The 20,597-nt window shown below is 35.5% G+C and overlaps 2 protein-coding genes across 25 annotated transcripts in view; both read left to right on the top strand.

Annotated features, from left to right (window-relative positions):
* Positions 1 to 9,787, top strand: part of gje1a (gap junction protein epsilon 1a) — a 374,500-nt gene extending 364,713 nt beyond the window's left edge. For 10 of the 22 annotated variants that reach the window (XM_073932434.1, XM_073932436.1, XM_073932438.1 and 7 more), the window contains 3 exons: positions 5,825 to 5,921; positions 6,778 to 6,960; positions 8,425 to 9,787. In XM_073932434.1, coding sequence (XP_073788535.1) covers positions 5,892 to 5,921; positions 6,778 to 6,960; positions 8,425 to 8,826 — 615 coding nt within the window. In that variant the 5' untranslated portion in view covers positions 5,825 to 5,891 and the 3' untranslated portion in view covers positions 8,827 to 9,787. 22 annotated transcript variants of the gene reach the window in all.
* Positions 9,788 to 12,237: 2,450 nt separating this feature from the next.
* The window catches only part of vta1 (vesicle (multivesicular body) trafficking 1), a 76,117-nt gene continuing 67,757 nt past the window's right edge, over positions 12,238 to 20,597 (top strand). For 2 of the 3 annotated variants that reach the window (XR_012395449.1, XM_005160655.4), the window contains exon 1: positions 12,238 to 12,415. Coding sequence is in view for 2 of the 3 variants with exons in the window: in XM_005160655.4 (XP_005160712.1) it covers positions 12,325 to 12,415 (91 nt within the window). In the remaining variant the exon portion in view is untranslated. 3 annotated transcript variants of the gene reach the window in all.

Below are 20,597 nucleotides of genomic sequence, written 5' to 3' on the forward strand. Positions count from 1 at the left end.
TATATTAAAAACAGCTACATAAATAAAAATTAAATAAAAGTTGAAAGGGTGCATTTCAGGACTTGGGCCCTTTGGCTGGAATTGCTAACGGCCCCAAAATCACTAAATCCGCCCCTGTTAATAAGATTCACAAAGTAACAGTAAGGTGTAAAAGGGGAACTGTGAAATGCAGAAATGCTAAAATAGTATGTTCTTATAAAAAATGCTCCAATTTTGGTTTTTTTAAGAAAATTATCTTACTAGTATTTATTAATTGCTTGTCACTAGGTCATCACAATTAACTGTAACACAATTTGAGTTCATTTTATTCTAGTCTGTTCCACGGTTTTAATTGTACTCTATATGGTTGCAGTTAAGACAAAAATCCACCCTATGTTTATGAGTGAATTGTGGAACATATAAACTACTTGCTATTATCAATTTGTAATATTTTAGAACACAATCAAATGAAATATCACATTGCTTAAATTCAGCATCTAGTTTTTTTTTTTTTTGTTTTTTTTTTTCTTGTAATGACTAAACAATGTCTCAGTCTACCCTACATGAGTGCAAACTCACAAGTAAGCTGGTAATTTACTATGGTTTATAATCATGGAAATTGTACTTTTAAAAGTTGTATTGATTTTACAGGAATTAATTAGATTTTGCTTGAGAGTGTGTAAATTATTGTAATGGAATGGAATTATTGAATAAATGTTAAACTGGCTTGCCATAGGAATCAACTCTTAAGTGTGTGCAGCGTTACTGAGTTTTGCACTGTCTATCTATCTATCTATCTATCTATCTATCTATCTATCTATCTATCTATCTATCTATCTATCTATCTATCTATCTATCTATCTGGCTGGCTGTCTGTCTGTCTGTCTGTCTGTCTGTCTGTCTGTCTGTCTGTCTGTCTACTGTATATATCTGTCTGTCTGTCTGTCTGTCTATCTATCTACTGTATATGTCTGTCTGTCTGTCTGTCTGTCTGTCTGTCTGTCTGTCTACTGTATGTCTGTCTGTCTGTCTGTCTGTCTGTTCAAACAGCAGAGAGTTGAATGAAAGCAATTGATGCATGTATAAAAAGCATTTGTAATTTGTTGGAAGGAATGAGAAACTGCTACTATAATGTGCACAAATGACTAATTGTAACTGTTGTGCAAATGTAAATAGTGTTGTGAGATTGCACCAAAGTGACTAAGAAAAACTGTAAACAAACAAAATAAACTGAACAATACTGCATTTAAAAAGTTTGTTTAAATTCAGATCATTTAAATTGATTTCAATCACTTACCTTAAAAAAAATTGTAAATCCAATAAATATTTTTTTTTAGTGTGTCAAAATGTTTTGTACTTCCCCACCATCCACACTACATTCTGCATTCACATCCTGTTTTCTATTGCATGACAAGAACAATAACATACAAAAAATTAAGGAATACAGTGCTTACAATTGTTTTTTTTTTTTTTTTTACATCAAACGATCAAATCAATAGAGAATAAAAAAATGTATTAATTAAATAGAATTTCAGGGGATATATAAATTTGCATAAGAAAATTATTCCAAAATTGCTTACCTCCTTATAGATTTTTAAATTTTTAATGTCTTTTAGTGTTTCAATATAAGATTAATTTTAAACAAATAAATGTTTGGTTTATCATTGGACCATTTTTGTTTGTCTACATGGTACTTTCCATATATAGTGCATCCCTAAAGTATTCTTAGCACTTCACTTTTTCTTCTATAGAGAGAGGAGAACCTTTCAGAAGGACAACCTTCTGTACCGTAATCCACAAAACAGGTCTGTATGGTGAAGTAGCTGACTCAAGATACTCCGCACGTGGAATTTGCCAAAAGGCATCTGAAGGACCCTCAGACCATAAGAAACAAAATTCTTTGGTCTGATGAGACTAAAATTGAACTCTTTGGAGTTAATGCCAGACGTTACATTTGGAGAAAACCAGGCACCACTCATCAGCAGGCTAATACCATCCCTACAGTGAAGCATGGCGGCGGCAGCATCATGCTGTGGGGATGTTTTTCAGCAGCAGGAACTGAAAGACTAGTCAGGATAGAGAGAAAGATGAATGCAGACATGTACAGAGACATCCTGAATAAACACCTTCGTCAGAGTGCTATTGACCTCAGACTGGAGCGATGGTTCATCTTCCAGCAGGACGATGACCAACGCCAAAATATCAATGGAGTGGCTACACAACAATTCGGTAAATGTTCTTAAGTCGCTCAACCAAAGCCTAGAAGCCTAGCATTTTGCTCCAAAGTTTTATTATTATTTTATGTCAAAAAATATTGTTACAAGAAAACAGAATTTTTAATTTTGCAAGTTTAAATATAAGATATTCAACATTAAACTAAAACACTTGGGTATATGCGCATTCAAAGTACAGTTGTTTCATCGATTCCTCCTCTAATTCACAAAACATGCATGCAGATTTTGTCTCTAAAATATTTTCAACAACATTTAGGTCCTGTTTTGAAAGTGTATGTGTAAAATTAAACCTCTGAAGCTCCATATCGGATAGAATGATGTCATCCATGAGCTACAGCCACGCATCAGTATAGCGTGAACTGGGATTGTGTGTATTTTGGACTCGTCAGGTGCAGCTTTTGTCCCCACGCTCTCCCTTATCAGAGTTCAGCGCTTTCATGCTCTTTCTATGACTCGCAAGGGGATTTACTGGCGAAAGAGCTGCAATAAATACGTAATAAGAAAACCAACTGGGTCTGGACAGCTAAGAAAACATGTAGGGGAAAAAAGCTCCAGTCACTTGCAAAAAAAAAAAAAAATTGTGCAAAACACAAGAAGACTTGCTTCTGTGTGTCACAGGAGATTGTAAACAGCAGTGCCTTATTATTATTATCATTCTAACCATTTATTACCTTTGCCTTTTCATCCATATAGGGGTAAAATAAACAGGCATCGCAAAGAGACATTCATGCATTAAGTGCTGATGACAAAGGTTCCTTGTCAAGACAGATCTTGAAATCGGATTTTCTTTTGGCCTTGGTCACAGAACCAATTTATCACGAGCCTGTCTTGTTCCTTGCTTTTGGTCTGCACAGCTTGTCCTTGCGCCTTAATGCTGAATACCAAATTTTTAACTCTCAGGAGCCTCATTTTAAAACACTGAATTCAACTTATTTAGAAAAGATGGGGTGTTTTGACAACTTTTACTGGTTTTGCTCTGATTAAGATAATCCAATGGGTAATCAACAAAGCCTTGCATACCTGACAGCCATCACATTAGTTTTGACGTGCTACTTTGACTCACATCCGGGATTGGGAACAATATCATTTCTGTTTTCTGTTCTAATTGGGTGTGTTTACCACAACACAGATGTTGTCTGGTGCAAATGTGGCCCATGGTAATAGACAAAATTGCTAGCTAATAAGCCACTGACACAACTGCATGTGGTAATGTCATATGCTGATTTAGTGACATCTGCTGGTATTCATGACGCTCTTGAAGCAACCATGTTAATAATTCAGAGACAAAAAGAATCTAATTATAGTAGAATGTCACTGAACTATGTTTCTACGAGTTTAGCCTCTAGCAGATATCCTTCACCATTATCTGCAGTAAAACCAGCAGTGAATGGCTGTCATGACCAAAATATCTTTATTCCATCCGCTCTTTCTTTCTTTTTTCAAGGATCCAGGCTTTTCATATAATTTTCTTCACCATTTCAACATGAAGAAAATGGCTTTTTATTCAAAACTAAAAACATATGAAAATAGAAATACTCCTTAAGATTAATGTGAGAGAAATGTGAGAGAAAGCTAACTTATTTACTGACACATTTTTTGAAAAAAAAAATAATAATAAAATATATATATATATATATATATATATTTATTTATTTATTTATTTATTTATTTATTTTTTTTACTCAGGGTTGGGCAAAAATATATTTAAGTGTAAGTGTAGATTAAATACTGTATCAAAATAAACCACAAAATATAGCAGTCACAATGTGTATCAAAACAAAATACAGTATTTTGTATTTTAAAAATGCTACAAAACTACTTTACAAAGGAGCATGACATTTCTTTCTAAAAACCTCCATCAATTAAACCTATATGATCAATCCCTTCCTCTGATCAACTACTGGCATTTGAAACAGCGAGGGAACTATTGTAAGAATTGCCACTGGACTTATTTTTATGTTGTTTGTTTAAACGACAAACATTTGGCATTCAGCAATCCATCCAAAACTACTATTATATGAGTATACTCTTTCTCCTAATATTTGTTCAATTCTTCTTTAAATGGAAGTCTATAACATCCAGAGCAACAATCAGATAGTGCATGCCTATGATGTCTTGATGGAGATTTTTTACAAAGTATTTTACAGTATTTTAAAAATCCAAAATTGCAAGACACTAAAGTATTTTGACACAAAATATTAACCCATTTTCATAAACCCCATCAAATACAAAATACTATTCATTAATTCTCTTTTCGGCTTAGTCCCCCTACCAATCTACTGTCGCCACAGCGGAATTAACTGACAACTTATCCAGCATATGTTTTACGCAGCCGATGCCCTTCTAACCGCAACCCATCACTGGGAAACACATACACATTCATTCACACACACATACACTACGGACAATTTAGCCTTCCCAATTCACCTGTACCACATGTCTTTGAACTGTAGGGGAAACTGGAGCACCCAGAGGAAACCCACACAAACGCAGGGAGAACATGCAAACTCCACACAGAAATGCCAACTGACCCAGCTGAGGCTCGAATCAGCGGCCCCGCAAAATACTGTTTTGTCTTAAATACGTATTTGAAATACATGACTCATAAATACTGCCCAGCACTGTCATTATGCAAAATGTATTAAATGTCACTTGATTAGCTTTATGCACCCTTGATGAATAAAAAGCTTTTTTAGACTTGTTTTGATGTGTATTTTGTGATGGAAACACCATATAACAATTCTTTGTCTGTGCTACATGTGAGGCTATTATCTATGTGAACATGTAAATGTTAATACATAATGGATCTCATTATTATGAAAAGTTGAAACCGTTTGTTTTCTTCTTATACATTTCAAATTGCCTACATATGCAATATTTTATACTCTCACTGTGTAAAATGCATTAGCTTTAAAAGTTGAACCTTGAAAATAATCAGAAATGTTTCCTGAGCAACAATTTATCAAACAATGTATTTTTTTCTGAAGGATCATGTGACACAGAAGACTGTAAGGATGCTGAAGATTCAGCTTTATCATTTGATGAATACAATACATAATAAAATAAATTAAGAAAAGTTGTTTACTAAAAACATTTCCCAGAAATGGGTTGCGGCTGAAAGGACATCCGCTGCGTAAAAACTTGCTGGATAAGTTGGCGGTTCATTCCGCTGTGGCGACCCCGGATTAATAAAGGGACTAAGCCGACAAGAAAATGAATGAATGTTTACTAAAACAATATTGTGCGATATTACTGTAGAAGTCAGTGGAGAAGACACTTCTTTTTTTCTATCGATAGTCGGACGGCATCATACTACTATTAAAATTCGTGTAACGGAGTCCTTCATGCCAGCGAGCAAACAAAACAATCAAGCGTGGTCATACATGAAGCATCACTTTGACTGACAGCTATGCTTGCGTGTGCACCACGTGCGCAATGACCGTATGACCGAGAGACCCAGCACTCTTATTTCGGTAATTAGCATCACTGTGGCCATAATGATCTATTCTTTGCAACGTTTCTTTGATGTCTTGCCTGTCTGTTTGCCCTTTGGTTTATGAGTCGAAAAAGCTTGCCGTCAGAAAGGCGCCCCCAACATGCTGCTTTTCCAGCAGGTCTGTCTTTCCCTCGGGACGCAGTGACATGAGAGCAGGACCTCGGTTCTGATTAGGAAGGGGGATGAACAACACTCCGCCTGGATTACGGTTGGTGTGTGGACTTTTAATGGACCATTTATCGTTTGTGAAATTTTTATTGCCGTGTGAACTTTAGCTGTGCTGTAGTTTTGGAGAGAAAACACTTCAGGAAAGAAGAAACCTTTAGGGGGGGCTTATTGGGTGTAACTCTATCTGACATATCCTATGGAATATTTATATATATATATGCAATAAATACATATTTTCCTGTACAGCTGTATACATTAATAGAAGTTATGGTTGTCTGGTGTAATTAAAATCACCCAACCAGCTTTCATTGGTTCATTAAAGAACACTTTTTGCTGTCTTAACTTCACCTGGCTCTCTAAATTATGAATTATGGACAATTATGAAATTAATTAGGAATGAATTTGTTATCATGTTAATTGTTTCAATTATTTGATTAATTGCCCTAGTTATACAAGTGCATTTTGTTGTAATTGTCATGTTTGCTTTGCTCTATTGTGAGATGCAAGAGTTGTTTTTTTCGCTGACTGAGTTGAACAGGGATTAGCCTATGGGCTGACCACATGTCCCGTGGCCTTTGTTTTGTTGCTTTTTTTGTTTTTTGCACTGAGTGAGTAAATTGGTGTGGATAAAAGAGAATGCACTGACAAGGGGTTTCTAAAGCGAAAGGTCATTTGGAGGTTCAGAACTGCTTTTTGCCTCTGTCAGAGGCCAGAAGCCTGTGAATAATGGTGACAAGCAATTATACGATGATCCCAAGTTATGAAGCCAAATTATGTCATTAAATTACATCAAAAACTTTTATGAAGGATGCGTAAGTATGCAGTTGACCTTATCTGTATTCAGTAGATGCATCATGTCTGGTTTTTCGCATGTTAAGATCTCTTTGTTGCATATTTCAGCTCAGGCCTCCGACAGTGATAGGCCAGTTCCACACGCTGTTTTTTGGCTCTGTGCGTACCTTTTTTCTTGGAGTCCTTGGATTTGCTGTCTACGGCAATGAGGCCCTGCACTTCAGCTGTGATCCGGACAAGAGGGAATTAAACCTTTACTGTTACAACCAGTTCAGGCCTATAACACCTCAGGTAAAAGTGCATTACAGAATTTGGATTTAATAATCTGCTTTTATAATACAATCAATAGATTTATATGCAGCTCAAAGTGTTTTTAAATGTGGAATTATGAAAAATTTAGAATGAAAGACGTTTTTTTGAAAAAACTATAACTGCTTTTGTTTCTAATTCATTAAGTGCTGGTGATGCGACAGTTGTCACACTTGTAGTTTGGTTCTCTTGGTTCTTTTAATCTGGATTGAACTGAAATTATATATTTAGACATGGCTTGCATATTATTCACACTGTAAACAAATTTAAAATACTAAACATAATTTGAATATGATGTGTAGTTTTAGACGGAAACACCTTATACAGGGTGTCCGCGGGGTCTGAAAAAGTCTTTCAAAATTTGAAAAACAAAATTTTAAGCCTTAAACAGTCTTAAATTCCCTGAAATATTATCTTGTAGGTCTTAAATCATTTTAGGTCTTATTTTTCTTTTGTTTATCCAAAGCTACCCAGTTGATCCAACACATTAAATCACCAACAAAATATCTCAATAAAACTTGACCATCAAGATCTGCAATGTAAATTCAGCCTAAAACCGGCAACTATAGTAGTGTCCACACTAAAGGCTAGTACACCAAAGATCATGGTCAAGAAAAAATCTGAATTTAAATAAATATCCCCTTACACCAATAACTATAACAGAGGATCTGTATCAACGTCACAATAAAAATGCCCCACACGCTTACAATACACAGAGCTTCATTGTGCATTGTTGTGTAATGTAATTTAGATGTATTTATAGTTTATATTGTTGTTGTGAATGCACACAAAAAAATTTATTTCTGTTATTTTTTTAAAACGGTTTTGTTGTCTGCCTTTTAACTGAGATAATTTGTTACTTTTTTCTACTGTACGCTATTTTGAAGAAAAAAATTTAAAAGCCCAAAATTAAGAATGCTATGTCTCAGACAAGCTAACTGTGATGCCTCATTCACACTAGTAGCGACTTTGTAGCTGCCTGTCGCTCTGGGTGGCGACTTACTGCAAACGCAGGTCTGTGTAGGTCTACGGCACATAGAACACAACTGGTCTCTGAGCGAGCTGAGAGAAGATCAAGTGAGCTCTACTGGTGCTTTTATTGGCTTTCACTCAAGAAAGCAGCTCTTCATTTGCATAAAGTTAAAGGATTCTCAACTTTGTCATGTCGCTTAACACGCCCACCTGGTCGCCAACGGTCGCATTGGCTTGTGTAGATGGAGGTCGCCGGAAGTCTCTCACTCTCTGATAAAAAGAACGGTCACTTGTCGATTTTCCGCTGCGAGTCAATCGTAGTGTGAATGAGGCTTGAAGATGTGTTGTGATAATCTCTTGTAATGTTTTTGGTGGAAACTTAAATAAAAGTATCAGTTGGCAAAATGGCAAACTTAATTAAAAAACAAACAAATTTTAAAACTGCTAAGTAACGTTAATTGTATTTTCTTGCAGGTTTTCTGGGCGTTACAGCTAGTCACTGTCTTGGTACCTGGAGCAGTGTTTCATCTTTATGCTGCCTGTAAGAATATAGACCAGGAGGAGATCCTTCATCGGCCGATGTCCACAGTCTTTTACATCATCTCTGTCCTGTTAAGAATAATTCTAGAAGTCTTAGCGTTTTGGCTACAGAGCCACCTTTTTGGTTTCCTGGTTGATCCTATTTTCATGTGCGATGTCACCGGCCTTGGAAAGATCCTCAACGTCTCAAAGTGCATGGTTCCTGAACACTTTGAGAAGACCATCTTCCTCAGTGCAATGTACACCTTCACCATCATCACCATACTGCTCTGTATTGCTGAGATTTTTGAGATACTGTTCCGAAGACTTGGCTATTTAAACCAGCCAATGACTTAGTGTTTGTGTGATGCTGCCCTAACAGTATTTGTTTTGTGTCTTCTGGATCACCGAATGACAAACTGGACATAAACCTACATACCTCTGCATTTTCTGGTGGTGGATACAGAAAGATATGCTTTTAAAAAAACAAAACAGACAAATTATTATATATTTTCTGAATGATTTTAACTAAAGAAATTTAATTATTGACAAGGAATTAATCTTTTTAACATCTTATTTTTTTTTGTTTGCTTCATTTATTGGCCAATTAAGCTAATTTAAACAAAACATTTAGCAAGTAATTATTATTTTCTTATTCATATTTTTACCACACAAATAGCAAGAACTATTTTGATAAATAGAGTTTATTTTCAAAATCAACAAGGATTGGCCATAAAACAAAACATAATTTTCTGAAAAGATTGTTGATTGGTTCATAGCATTGCGCAACTTTTGCCACAATCATGCACAGACAATACATACATCATGCTGCTGATTTCCATATAGTTTTCAGTATGATATTGTTTGCTTGTAGTATTTGTATCTGTATGTTTTTATCAGGCATCCATCCAACTTTTGTTATTATTCTCAGCTAAGTGTTTCATCTCAGGTACAAAATGGCATACTGTGAACTCTTGTGTCAGCTGGGTAACTGTTTAATACATGACAAATCTACACTTTATGTTATATACAATCATCTGAGGGGATCTGACAGCAGATCTGGCCTGTAAATCTTTCCACAGTTGCCTTCCCACTATTTCAACACCACAGCTGTTTGAGTAATAGCTTTTATGTTTTGATTTGATCATTTCTATTGGTTTCTGATCAGTGTCTGTGGGATTTATGATATGGTTATGCATGAAAATCTATAGGTCATTGGTACATATATTATGACTGCCGTCACGTATGATCAAGTTTATGGAGATATTTAGTGTTAAGTAACTCCTGGTCAGAATAAACAGATCTGCTTGTGTATCCATTGCTGTGTGATACAGTGTGTCTCCATAGTGTTTGTAAAGTTTTGTTCTCTTAAGAAAACATTTTAAATTGATTTAGTTCAGTTGTTGTTTTCTACACTGTAAAACCCAAAAAGTTAAGGTAACTCAAACCATTTGTGGAAACTGATTCCATCAAACCATTTAAGTTCAAAAACTAATCCTAATGAGTACTGTGAACTTAATCCATTTAAGTAAATGAAGAAATCTGAGCACAGTAAAACCCAATAAATGAAGAGAACTTAAATCACTTAAGCACTGTAAAACCCTATAAGTTAAGGCAACTCAAATCGTTTGAGGAATCTAATTGCTACAAACCATTTAAGTTCAAAAACGAATCTATATGAGTACAGTGAACTTACTCTATTTAAGTTGAATAAGATATTTAAGTGATTAAGTACACTGTAAAACCCAACAGTTAACTTTATGAAATGAAATGAGTGTGGTTAACTTAAAATTGACTGAAAGTTAATTCTACTTATTTGAAAGAGTTTTTGAACTCAGTGTTAAAGGTACTGAGTTAGTTAAATACCTCATTACTTCAACTTAAATGGAGTAAGTTCACATTATATAGATTAGTTTTTTTTTAACTCAAATGGTTTGTTGCAATCAGTTTCCTCAAAAGGTTTCTGTTGCCTTATTAGGTTTTACAGTACTCAGCTGATTTGAGTTCATGTCATTTATTGGGTTTTACTGTGCTCAAATTGCTTTGTGTACTCAAAAGGATTAAGTTCACAGTACTCATTAGAATTCGTTTTTTTAACTTAAATGGTTTGTTGCAATCGGTTTCTTCAAATGGTTTGAGTTACCTTAACTATTTGGGTTTTACAGTGTAAGTCTTGATTAAGCATTAATGATGAACACCTGCTATTAACAAGCAGAATTACTGAAGAGAAACACAAAACTACAGCAACCTCATTCACATCATTAAAAGAAAAAAAAACACCTTCAATCTCTTAAAATCTTAGCAGAGGATCATTAAACAACTCCACAAACATTACCAACAGCTTCACACCGCAACACTGAGTTCAAAAATCTTTTCATTGATTCATTTTCTTTTCAGATTGGTCAGTTTATTAGTCAGTGGTCACCAAAGTGGAATGAACTGCCAAATTATCCAGCACATGTTTTATACAGCGGATGCCCTTCCAGCCGCAACACAACACTGGGAAACACCCACACACTCTTGCACACACTCACATACACTACAGCCAATTTAGTATATTCAATTCACCCACCGCATGTCTTTGGCCTGTGGGGAAACAGGAGCACCCACACTCTCAGAAATAAAGGTACGCGAGCTGTCACTGGGGTTGGTACCTTTTCAAAGGGTAAAAATTTGTACCTAAAAGGTCAATATCAATACCTTAAGGGTACATATTATTACGTCAAAAGTGCAAAATTGTTCCTCTTAAAATTTTTAGGTACTACTAAATACTTTTGAGGTATCAATATGGAGCTTTTAAGTACAAATGTGTACCTTTTGAAAAGGTACCACCTCAGTGACATGTACCTTTATTGCTGAGAGTGCAAAGAAAACCCACAAGGGAGAACATACAAACGCCACACAGAAATGCCAACTGACCCAGCCAAGGCTTGAACCAGCAACTTTCTTGGTGTGAGGTGATCATGCTACCCACTGCGCCACAATGAAACCACACAATACGATATCAATCACACAAATAAACATTATACAAGTAAGGTCAATAAAATAAAGTCTAATAGAATATAAAATAAAAATCTGAATCTAATCGTATCTAATGTAATGTTTGATAAAATAAATGAATCAAATTAAAGAATGATTATTAACTTTGAATATAAAATAATAAGTGGTCATATTAAATTATTTACTTATGTTTTACATGGTTACAAACTTCTATATTAAATACTGCAGAAATGGAGATTTGAAATGGACTAAAATAAAATATAAATAAATATATTTTGGAGCCTTTCTGTAATCCGTAAATAGAAATTGAAATAGAAAATGTCATATTTATACTTGTTTAAAAAAAAATTTGCATGCAACTTATTTTAATGCATCTAATATTTATTTTTTCCCAGTACTGGGTTGCAGCTAAGGGCATGCGCTGTGTAAAACATATGCTGGATAAGTTGGTGAATGAAGGGACTAAGCTAAAGGAAAATTAATGAATAATATTTATTGTTTTATTGATTTATGAACTTACACATGTCTTTAATCAGTGTTTTCTGTAAAATGTCTTTTTATTTTGCATTTTGCAATATGTTAAAAAACGGTATGCGAGAAAATGAAAAGCTATTATATACACTATATACATATACACTTACATTGTTTCCTTTTGTCTGACACACAAACAAAACTTTTTAATAGATTTCTCTTAATATGAGTAATGCCATTTCCTACTCCTCGCCTATGGAGGTCAGTAAAGGCGTGGCTGCGCGCTCACGTGACGACGCGGAAGCAGTTCAGTCATCTTTGTTGTTAGCCGTTTTTTCGGCTCTTGCTTACCGTAGAAGTTTGTAACAGTGAGTTTTCTTCAGGATGGCGCTCCCGCCGCAGCTGAAGGCGATCCAGCATTACTTAAGAACAGCGCAAGAGCACGAGAAAAGAGACCCGGTGGTCGCTTATTACTGTAAGTCTGAGAAAACATCGCTTTGTTTTGTTAGCTTCTCATATAGCAACCCCTCCCCTCCCATTGGCTAATTTAAATGTGCCTTTTTTCAGATTACAACAGATTAGATTAATTAGAATTAAATGGTTTTAAGTACTCAGTGTTTACCTCTAATTTTATATTTATTCAGTCGTGTGTGAAAATTAGCTTCGGTTTCCTTGCTAAGCTATTCACCAGCTAACGTTACTGTTGTGATATTGTTTTTAACAGTCAAATGTATGCAATAAGTATTAGTGTATTTCTTAAATGTGTGACTACTTTCATAGTTAGTTCTCATTTCCAAGAAGCGCTGCAACTTTAGCAACAAATGTAGCAGGGCTAGCTAACAGTTTTGTTTTGAGAGGTTTGTTTGAAGCATGAGTAAATCATGGTGACTTTCACTTGCTAGATTTATTTTCAATCAGTTCTGAGATCTGTAGCTCATACGATACTGTTACGTGTTCGCTTATTTCTAAATGACTAGTAAAACTAAGATATCCGGTATGTGCTGAATCATGCAATAGAGACTGATTGTTGATGTCATTCTCACCATGAAGCAGGGAAAACAAGTTCCTTTAGGCGTGTTAAGATATTTTGTAAACTGGTCTCAGGTCAGTCAAGTTACAAGTAACTTTGAGATAAAGTTGGTTTCATGTATTCGCAGATTTAAACTTTGACGTTGAATAAAATAGTACAGTGAATTTAAAAAGGCTAATAATTATAATGATGTACTCTTATGAGCACAACTTGTGACACAGTCCCTATATTGTTCACCATGATATTTTTGAAAATTCTGTCTGAAATTGCATGCAAGCATGCCTTCAAAGCAACATTAGCAGTATTTAACTGACTGTGAATAGGCATGGGCCGATATAAAATTCTGACTGTTTGATAACCTTATATGAAAATATCACAGTTTCACGATATCCCGGTATTGTGGTTACTGCTCATAAATATATTCTTTTTAAACGTCTGAGTAAAAATAAAAACTTTTTCCCCTTTTAAACAGAATGTATTTAATTTTGAGAAACATTTAAAATATTTTGAAAGGATAAACATTTCAGGCTAAATGAATTATTGACTTCTGCTGTCTTCATTTGTTTCCAAAAGATATTTTTTAACAATCTAAAACTGCATCTTTAGATATATTTTCTGCTAAAGATACTGATGTCCTAAAAACAAAACAAAAAAACTTAAATTAAAAATCGTACACATACCTTAGGAACGGTATTGCAGAAAATGTTGTCGGGTATTAAATCTTGACTTTTCCAAACACCTTGAACACGGTTATCATCCCATGCCTAACTGTGAACAAATGTTTTACTTTTGAGTTATTGGATCCTTGGATAAAATTTACAAACAAAAATCTTCAGAAATTATGCTGTTAAGGTGAAAGTCTAAATATGCAAATCTAAAACCAACTTTACCACAATATGTTCTTCAGTATAACATTTAAGGGATAATTCAGTGACAGTTCTACTGCAATACACACCCTTAACTTGCTTTATACCAGTTTGATTCTTTTTTTTTTGTTGGACACAAAGAAAAATATGTCGAAAACTTGTAACAATTGACTTCCATGTTATTTGTTTTTGCTGCTGTGGATGTCAATGGAACATGTTTCCAACATTCTTCAAAATATCTAAAGCAAAACAAAAACTTGAACTGGTTGACAGCTAGCTCTCTGCAACTCTCACTGGTCTGTACCTAGATAGGAGACCACATGGGAAAGCTAGGTTGCTTCTGGAAGTGAGGCCAGCAGGGGACGCTCAACCTGTGGTCTGTGTGTGTCCTAATGTCCCAGTATAGTGAAGGGGACTCTCTATACTGCTCAGTGAGTGCCATCTTTCAGATGAGATGTTAAACCGAGGTGAATTGAATAAGCTAAATTGGCTGTAGTGTATGTGTGTGAATTCAAGAGTGTGTGGATGTTTCTCAGTGTTGGGTTGCGGCTGGAAGGACATCTGCTGCGTAAATCTGCATCCGGCAGCTAGCTCTCTGCAACGATCACATGGTCGCCCACTAGTGAGCGTCGTCTTTCGGATGAAACGTTAAACCCAGGTCTTGACTCTCTGTGGTCGTTTAAAATTCCAGGATGTCCTTTGAAAAGAGTAGAAGTTAATCCTGGCCTCCTCTGTAATGTTACAGCAGAGAAAGCTAAAATGCAGTCCAAACGCTGCTTTTTCCACAGAGCTTCTTCTGTTTCTGTATTTGGGCTTCCAAAGGACACAACACAAAGAAATAAGTGTTTACAGCCTAATTTTAATTATGTGCCAGAGGATTATAAAATATATAGCAAGCATTTTGACAACGCACAGCTTTCAGAATATCTCCCAGTTCAGTGCTGGATTCAGTTAAAATCTCCTCAAATGAGCACCTCCAACAACCAATGCTGTGTACTCTGAGCCACAACCTGTAAGAGTTTTTATTTGTTAAACTTGATTATGACATGCACAGTGTCTTGTGTTAAAGGTATGTTGTAGCAATGATGTAAACAGGAAATGCTGTTTGGCACCGCTAACAATTTTGCTACATACTCACATTTATCCGTTAAACTGCTGTAAACACACACAAACTCTTCACCAGTGCATGCGTGTCTCTCTATAGGCAGCTTTTTCGTGCATTCTACATCTTAGATAATGAACTCGCAAAAGATATGTGAACAATTCATATTACTTACACATGCATATTCGGAATATATGTTAAAGAGGTCATGTAATGCTTTGAGTAAAAAAAAAGGAGAACTCGCATAACTCGTGTTGCAGCAGAAAAATTTATCAAAGCTCACACAGGTCGCATCTCACATCTTGTGCTTTATTCTTCTGTTAACAGTGTCACTGTCTATTACAGAAAATAACTTAATCCGAGCATCAGAGAAAAATAAACATTAGTCCCGCACACATGCGCTTCTCGTGTTTTACACGTCTACAGACAGTTCACACACACACACACACACACACACACACACACACACACACACACGTTGAATGACCAATCAGAGCCTCTTGAGGGTGGGTCTTTCAGAGGGACTAGGAAATATATCAGTCGTTTTTATGTTAGCTGAATTACTGTATATAATCAAAGTAAGATATCTGAAAAAATAATGTCATTTTCTTCAAGTAAAGCATGGACATACATTGCTTTGCATCTTATAAACACAACCAAGCCTTAATTACATTCTGGACCTCCCTTTTAAGATCATTGCACCTGCTGCAGCCATGGTAATTTCTGTTGGTCTTAGTAAACAGTTTGACTACGGAAAGAGTCGAAGTTTGAATATGGAAAATTATTGAAAGTGTTTGGTCATATTTATATTAAAAATGATATGTTAATGGTCTTATCAAGTTTAATGATCTATGCTAAGCTAAGCATAGTGTTCACACTAGACCCAGTGATCACCTGAATAGATTCAAAAATGGTTTAACTCAACCGTTTTCTCTCTAGGGAGTTATAAAATGAGTCTCTTTCAAAAGAGTAGACTTTCTTTAAGGCTTTTGAAGGACTTTGGTAAAGTGCAGTCGGTGACTCATTATCTAGGTATAGGTGTGTCACACTTTGCATGTGGTGTATCTATTTTTAGCAGTACAGTAATACTTTCATACGGACTGTTTGTGCAGTGTGAAAGGAGATGGGTTTTGACCCTTTACGTCACAGGAAAGTGATCAGCATGGATAATAATGAACCTCCAGGGATCTTCTGCAGGCCTTGAGGCTTTAGTTGGTCCTCCTCTCCCATTATCCCTTTAGTCAGCTGGACTGGACTCATGTCATGATGCGTGACATGCATTTTAGTCATATGCTTCTAGTGATGTCACAAAGTGTGTTGATCAATAAACTGTCTTTCAAATTAGCATAATAATACTAATGCTACAAAATTAATGTGAAATTTTAAGTTGAATTTCGATGTAAAATCTTCAAAATGTACAATCTTTTAAAACTGTTGTGTACTACTGTAAGAGTGTAAATGTTAACATTTTATTGCAATAAAATCTGACTAATTGTCTTAGCAAGGCATACAATGTTTTCTGAGAAGTGAAAATATTTAAAATCCTATATCTCAGCTGTGATGTCAGAGCAAAAAATAGACCACCAATCATCTGACAACAGTATTTAATCTGAATTGATGGATTGTTTAATGATGACAGTCAACGTCTTTGAACATGGTTCTCTCTACAATCCTTAAAACAAAAACTAAAAACACACAGTACTCCAGTCATTAATAATAATGCATTCAGAGAAAAAAAATCTCTATCTATCTATCTATCTATCTATCTATCTATCTATCTATCTATCTATCTATCTATCTATCTATCTATCTATCTATCTATCTATCTATCTATCTATCTATCTATCTATCTATCTATCTATCTATCCATCCATCCATCCATCCATCCATCCATCCATCCATCCATCCATCCATCCATCCATCCATCCATCCATCCATCCATCCATCCATCCATCCATCCATCCATCCATCCATCCATCCATCCATCCATCCATCCATCCATCCATCCATCCATCCATCCATCCATCCATCCATCCATCCATCCATCCATCCATCCATCCATCCATCCATCCATCCATCCATCCATCCATCCATCCATCCATCCATCCATCCATCCATCCATCCATCCATCCATCCATCCATCCATCCTGTCGTCTAGGTCTGTCACCCTCATACACTACGGACAATTTATCAAAAGTCCTATTATGCTATTTAATTTACTATAAATAACCATTCAGTGATAACATTGCTCAGAACATTTTGTGAACCTATTGTGATATAACCTTGATGTAGTGTAATGGAGTGTAAATTTAAAAGCCAGGTTTTGTTTTCCTTAACATGAAATTTGGGCAAATACTTGACAACTTCGTTAATACTGTTTTAACTGAGCAGCTATTTAATAGTCTGCATGTTTTTGATTGTTACCTTATGAATTAAAATCTAATTAGTGCTCAGGGGACATTGTAACATTTTTGAATACTAATTAATAGCTGCTTAGACTGCCTGCGTACAGTCATGAAATCAGATGTCTTACAACAAAAGCAGAGATCAACCCTGTCCCTGAGGTTTGCAGAGCATAGTGTGAGGCAGATGTGGCATGATATTCATTTTATTGTTTGACATGGCATGACGTCCTGGTAGGCTTACTGGGCTTATGTATTTTAGTCTCAGCCTGTGTTGAAGGAAATATAAAATGGGAAGCCCCTCTTGTTTTTTTTGCCGGACATATCTGCCAACTTACATCTGCAAACAGATGTGCAAATGTACAATAGCCCGCACCTGTTGCTAGCCACCAGAGCGCATCCTCAACGTGCATCTCCAAAGGGATGGCCCAACGAAACGATGTGTCATTGTAGGACAGGTATGTGGACAAACTTTGACGCAGCAAATCAAATGTTTGTTTGCTCGTCCAAAAATTTCAGATCCACTGCTCCTTGTCAAAGGCCGCCACAATTTGCTCCCACCAAACTTGAGATCTCTCTCCCACAAATTCTTCTGAATGATGGAGGGCACCCTATATAATCCATTGGCGCAAGCTGCCATGACAACCCTTTTTCTCCGCCTCAAAATCATTTTAAAGTTGAGTGATCGTTGCATATTGCACACAACTTAAAGCAAGACAATTTCTTCCATCGTGGCTGGTGTGCCGCAGGTGCTAGAACCTACTTTTATGCATTGCGCGACATTGTGAATTGTATAGCAAGTGTAATCACATGAATCATATATGTTCACAATTAAAATGATGTGAAAGGGTGTCCAAACTTGGACCTTGAGGGCCGGTGTCCTGCATAGTTTAGCTCCAACTTCATTCAACAAACCTCCCTGGAAGTTTCTAGTATACCTAGAAAGTGCTTGATAAGCTGGTTCATGTGTGTTTAATTTGGATAGGAACTAAAATATGCAGGACACCGGCCCTCTAGAACCGAGTTTGGATATGCCTGGTGTAAACGGACAGGCAAGAAAATCAGATATAGGCAAGAAATCAAATTGGGCATCAAGACCTGACAGTGTAAACAGGGCTTTAGAGAACTCAACATTTTGCGAAAAATGTACGTTTACTATGCTGTTGACGTTTAAAAAGAAAAATATGGTGCTTCCATTGACCACAACAGAAATCAAAACTGTACGCCCTACCTTTACTGGATTCAGGAATGTGGCACCTACTGATTTTTCTATTTCCTTGCGTCAGAAGGATGCAATATGTATAATGCCATGATAATGTGCAGTCCCTATAATCTGCATGTGTCAGGGACTGTTCGTTTTTGAATTTTGCAACACACACACTTCAAAAGTTAGTGGCATCATCTAGTTGTGGTGTATGGAGCTTTCCTTCAACTGATGGTAATTAGAGACTTTCAGCAATTGTTTTTTTTATGCATTTCATCACCTTGGAATTATAACATTCTATCTGCGTTCTGAATGATTTTGAGATATTGAGCTTCAAAGTTTTTGCATTCCATAGCAAACAGTATGTGTAACATTTGTTTTTTAAATAAAACTTCTTAAAATGTTAACAACTTATAAAAAAACATCCCATAATGTAAATAAGTTGTCATTTAATAAGAATATGTCAATAACTCAATTTTGACAAAAATGTCAGATAGAACCTTATAATTCTGAGGTGACGATTTGTTTAACACCATTACATGGCAGTTTTGCAAGTACTTAGCTAAGTTAAATAGCAAGGATTTTTTACAGTGTTTCTTTTAATATTTTGTTTTCTAGAGAAAGTCACATACGTTTTATTTCAGCCAGAATACTGGCTGTTTTTTATTTATTTATTTAATTTTAAACCGTTTTAAGGTCAAAATTATAATCCCCCTTAAGCAATATTTTGATTTAGACATAGATTGTCTACAAAACAAACCTTTGTTTTACAATGACTTGCCTAACTAATCTAGTTAAGCCTTTAGACCTGAATTTACTTTAACCTGAATACTAGTGTCTTGAAAAATATGTAGCTGTTATTAGAAATTAGTTATTAAAACTATTATGTTAGAAATGTGTTGAAAAAATTTTCTGTTTTAAAAACTGTGAAGAAATTAACAGGGGGTCTAATAATTCCGGAGGGCTAATAATTCTGACTTCAATTGTATAAGTGTGTATTGTACTTTTATTGTGTGTTAAGTTAAAAGTAAGTTAGATCAGTTTGTTGGTAAAAATTTACTTTGAAATGCTGCTGTTACTCTATGTGCTCCCTTGATATTTCACATTGTTTTGTTTTATAAAAAAATAAATTTAATTTATCCTCATTAAGCCTGAAGAAACGCTGTTCTGACAACACAGACATTCTATTTCAGCAACAAACACCAAATTATTTCAGAGGTAACACTCTGATCTGACAAAAAATCTCTGGTTCTGTCACCGCTGTGAATTGGCCCTAATGGATAGACTTTAATTGTGAACATTAAAGTTATTGGTGTCTCATAGCTATTTTCTACTGAAAACCTCAGTGAAAAGGCAAGTGACGCCATCCTGCTTTGGCCACTGTGTGCGTTTTTGCTTTCTTATTGTCATGGAAACCAGTGCAGCACCTTTTCAGGTAGACTGCATTCAGAATGCTTATACGTGGAGTCTAACCTCTTCAATAGAGACCCCCCGCTGCTCCCACAATTTCTCATTTCTGAGTAGTGAGTTATTATGTTCTTTCTTTCCTGAGTCTTAAATGTCAAACTTGATATTTGTGTTATGACCCGAGCAATCCACGAAGGTAAAGAGTCAACTTTAAGAAAATGTTAGACATAATCTCTCTCCTTTGTTGGACCATTTCAGAAGTCTAGAGGAGAAAGGCAGTCCAATCACTCTGACAAAGGCTACATTTAAATCTCCAGACTAATGCCATCCTGATGCTTTGAGGGTAAAATACTGTAGAAAAGATCAATTTATATCTGTTTTGGAACTACTTTGACAAGATTAAACTGGTTTTAGTCTAGGGCCATTGTCACAATCTTAGCACTTTAGTTTAATTGTTAATATAACCATCATGTATTCCAAAAGAATAGTAATTGTTGCAAATTAATCCAATTTCTTTGACAGATATATTGTCATTTAAAGATTTAGGGGTTGGTTTCGTTTTTATTCCAATGTATAATATATATTCATTCATACTTTGATTTGTTTAAGAAAAGCACGTCTCATTTTTATAATAAAAGCAATTATG

The sequence above is a fragment of the Danio rerio genome, chromosome 20 (assembly GCF_049306965.1).
Source record: "Danio rerio strain Tuebingen ecotype United States chromosome 20, GRCz12tu, whole genome shotgun sequence".
Taxonomy (NCBI): domain Eukaryota; kingdom Metazoa; phylum Chordata; class Actinopteri; order Cypriniformes; family Danionidae; genus Danio; species Danio rerio.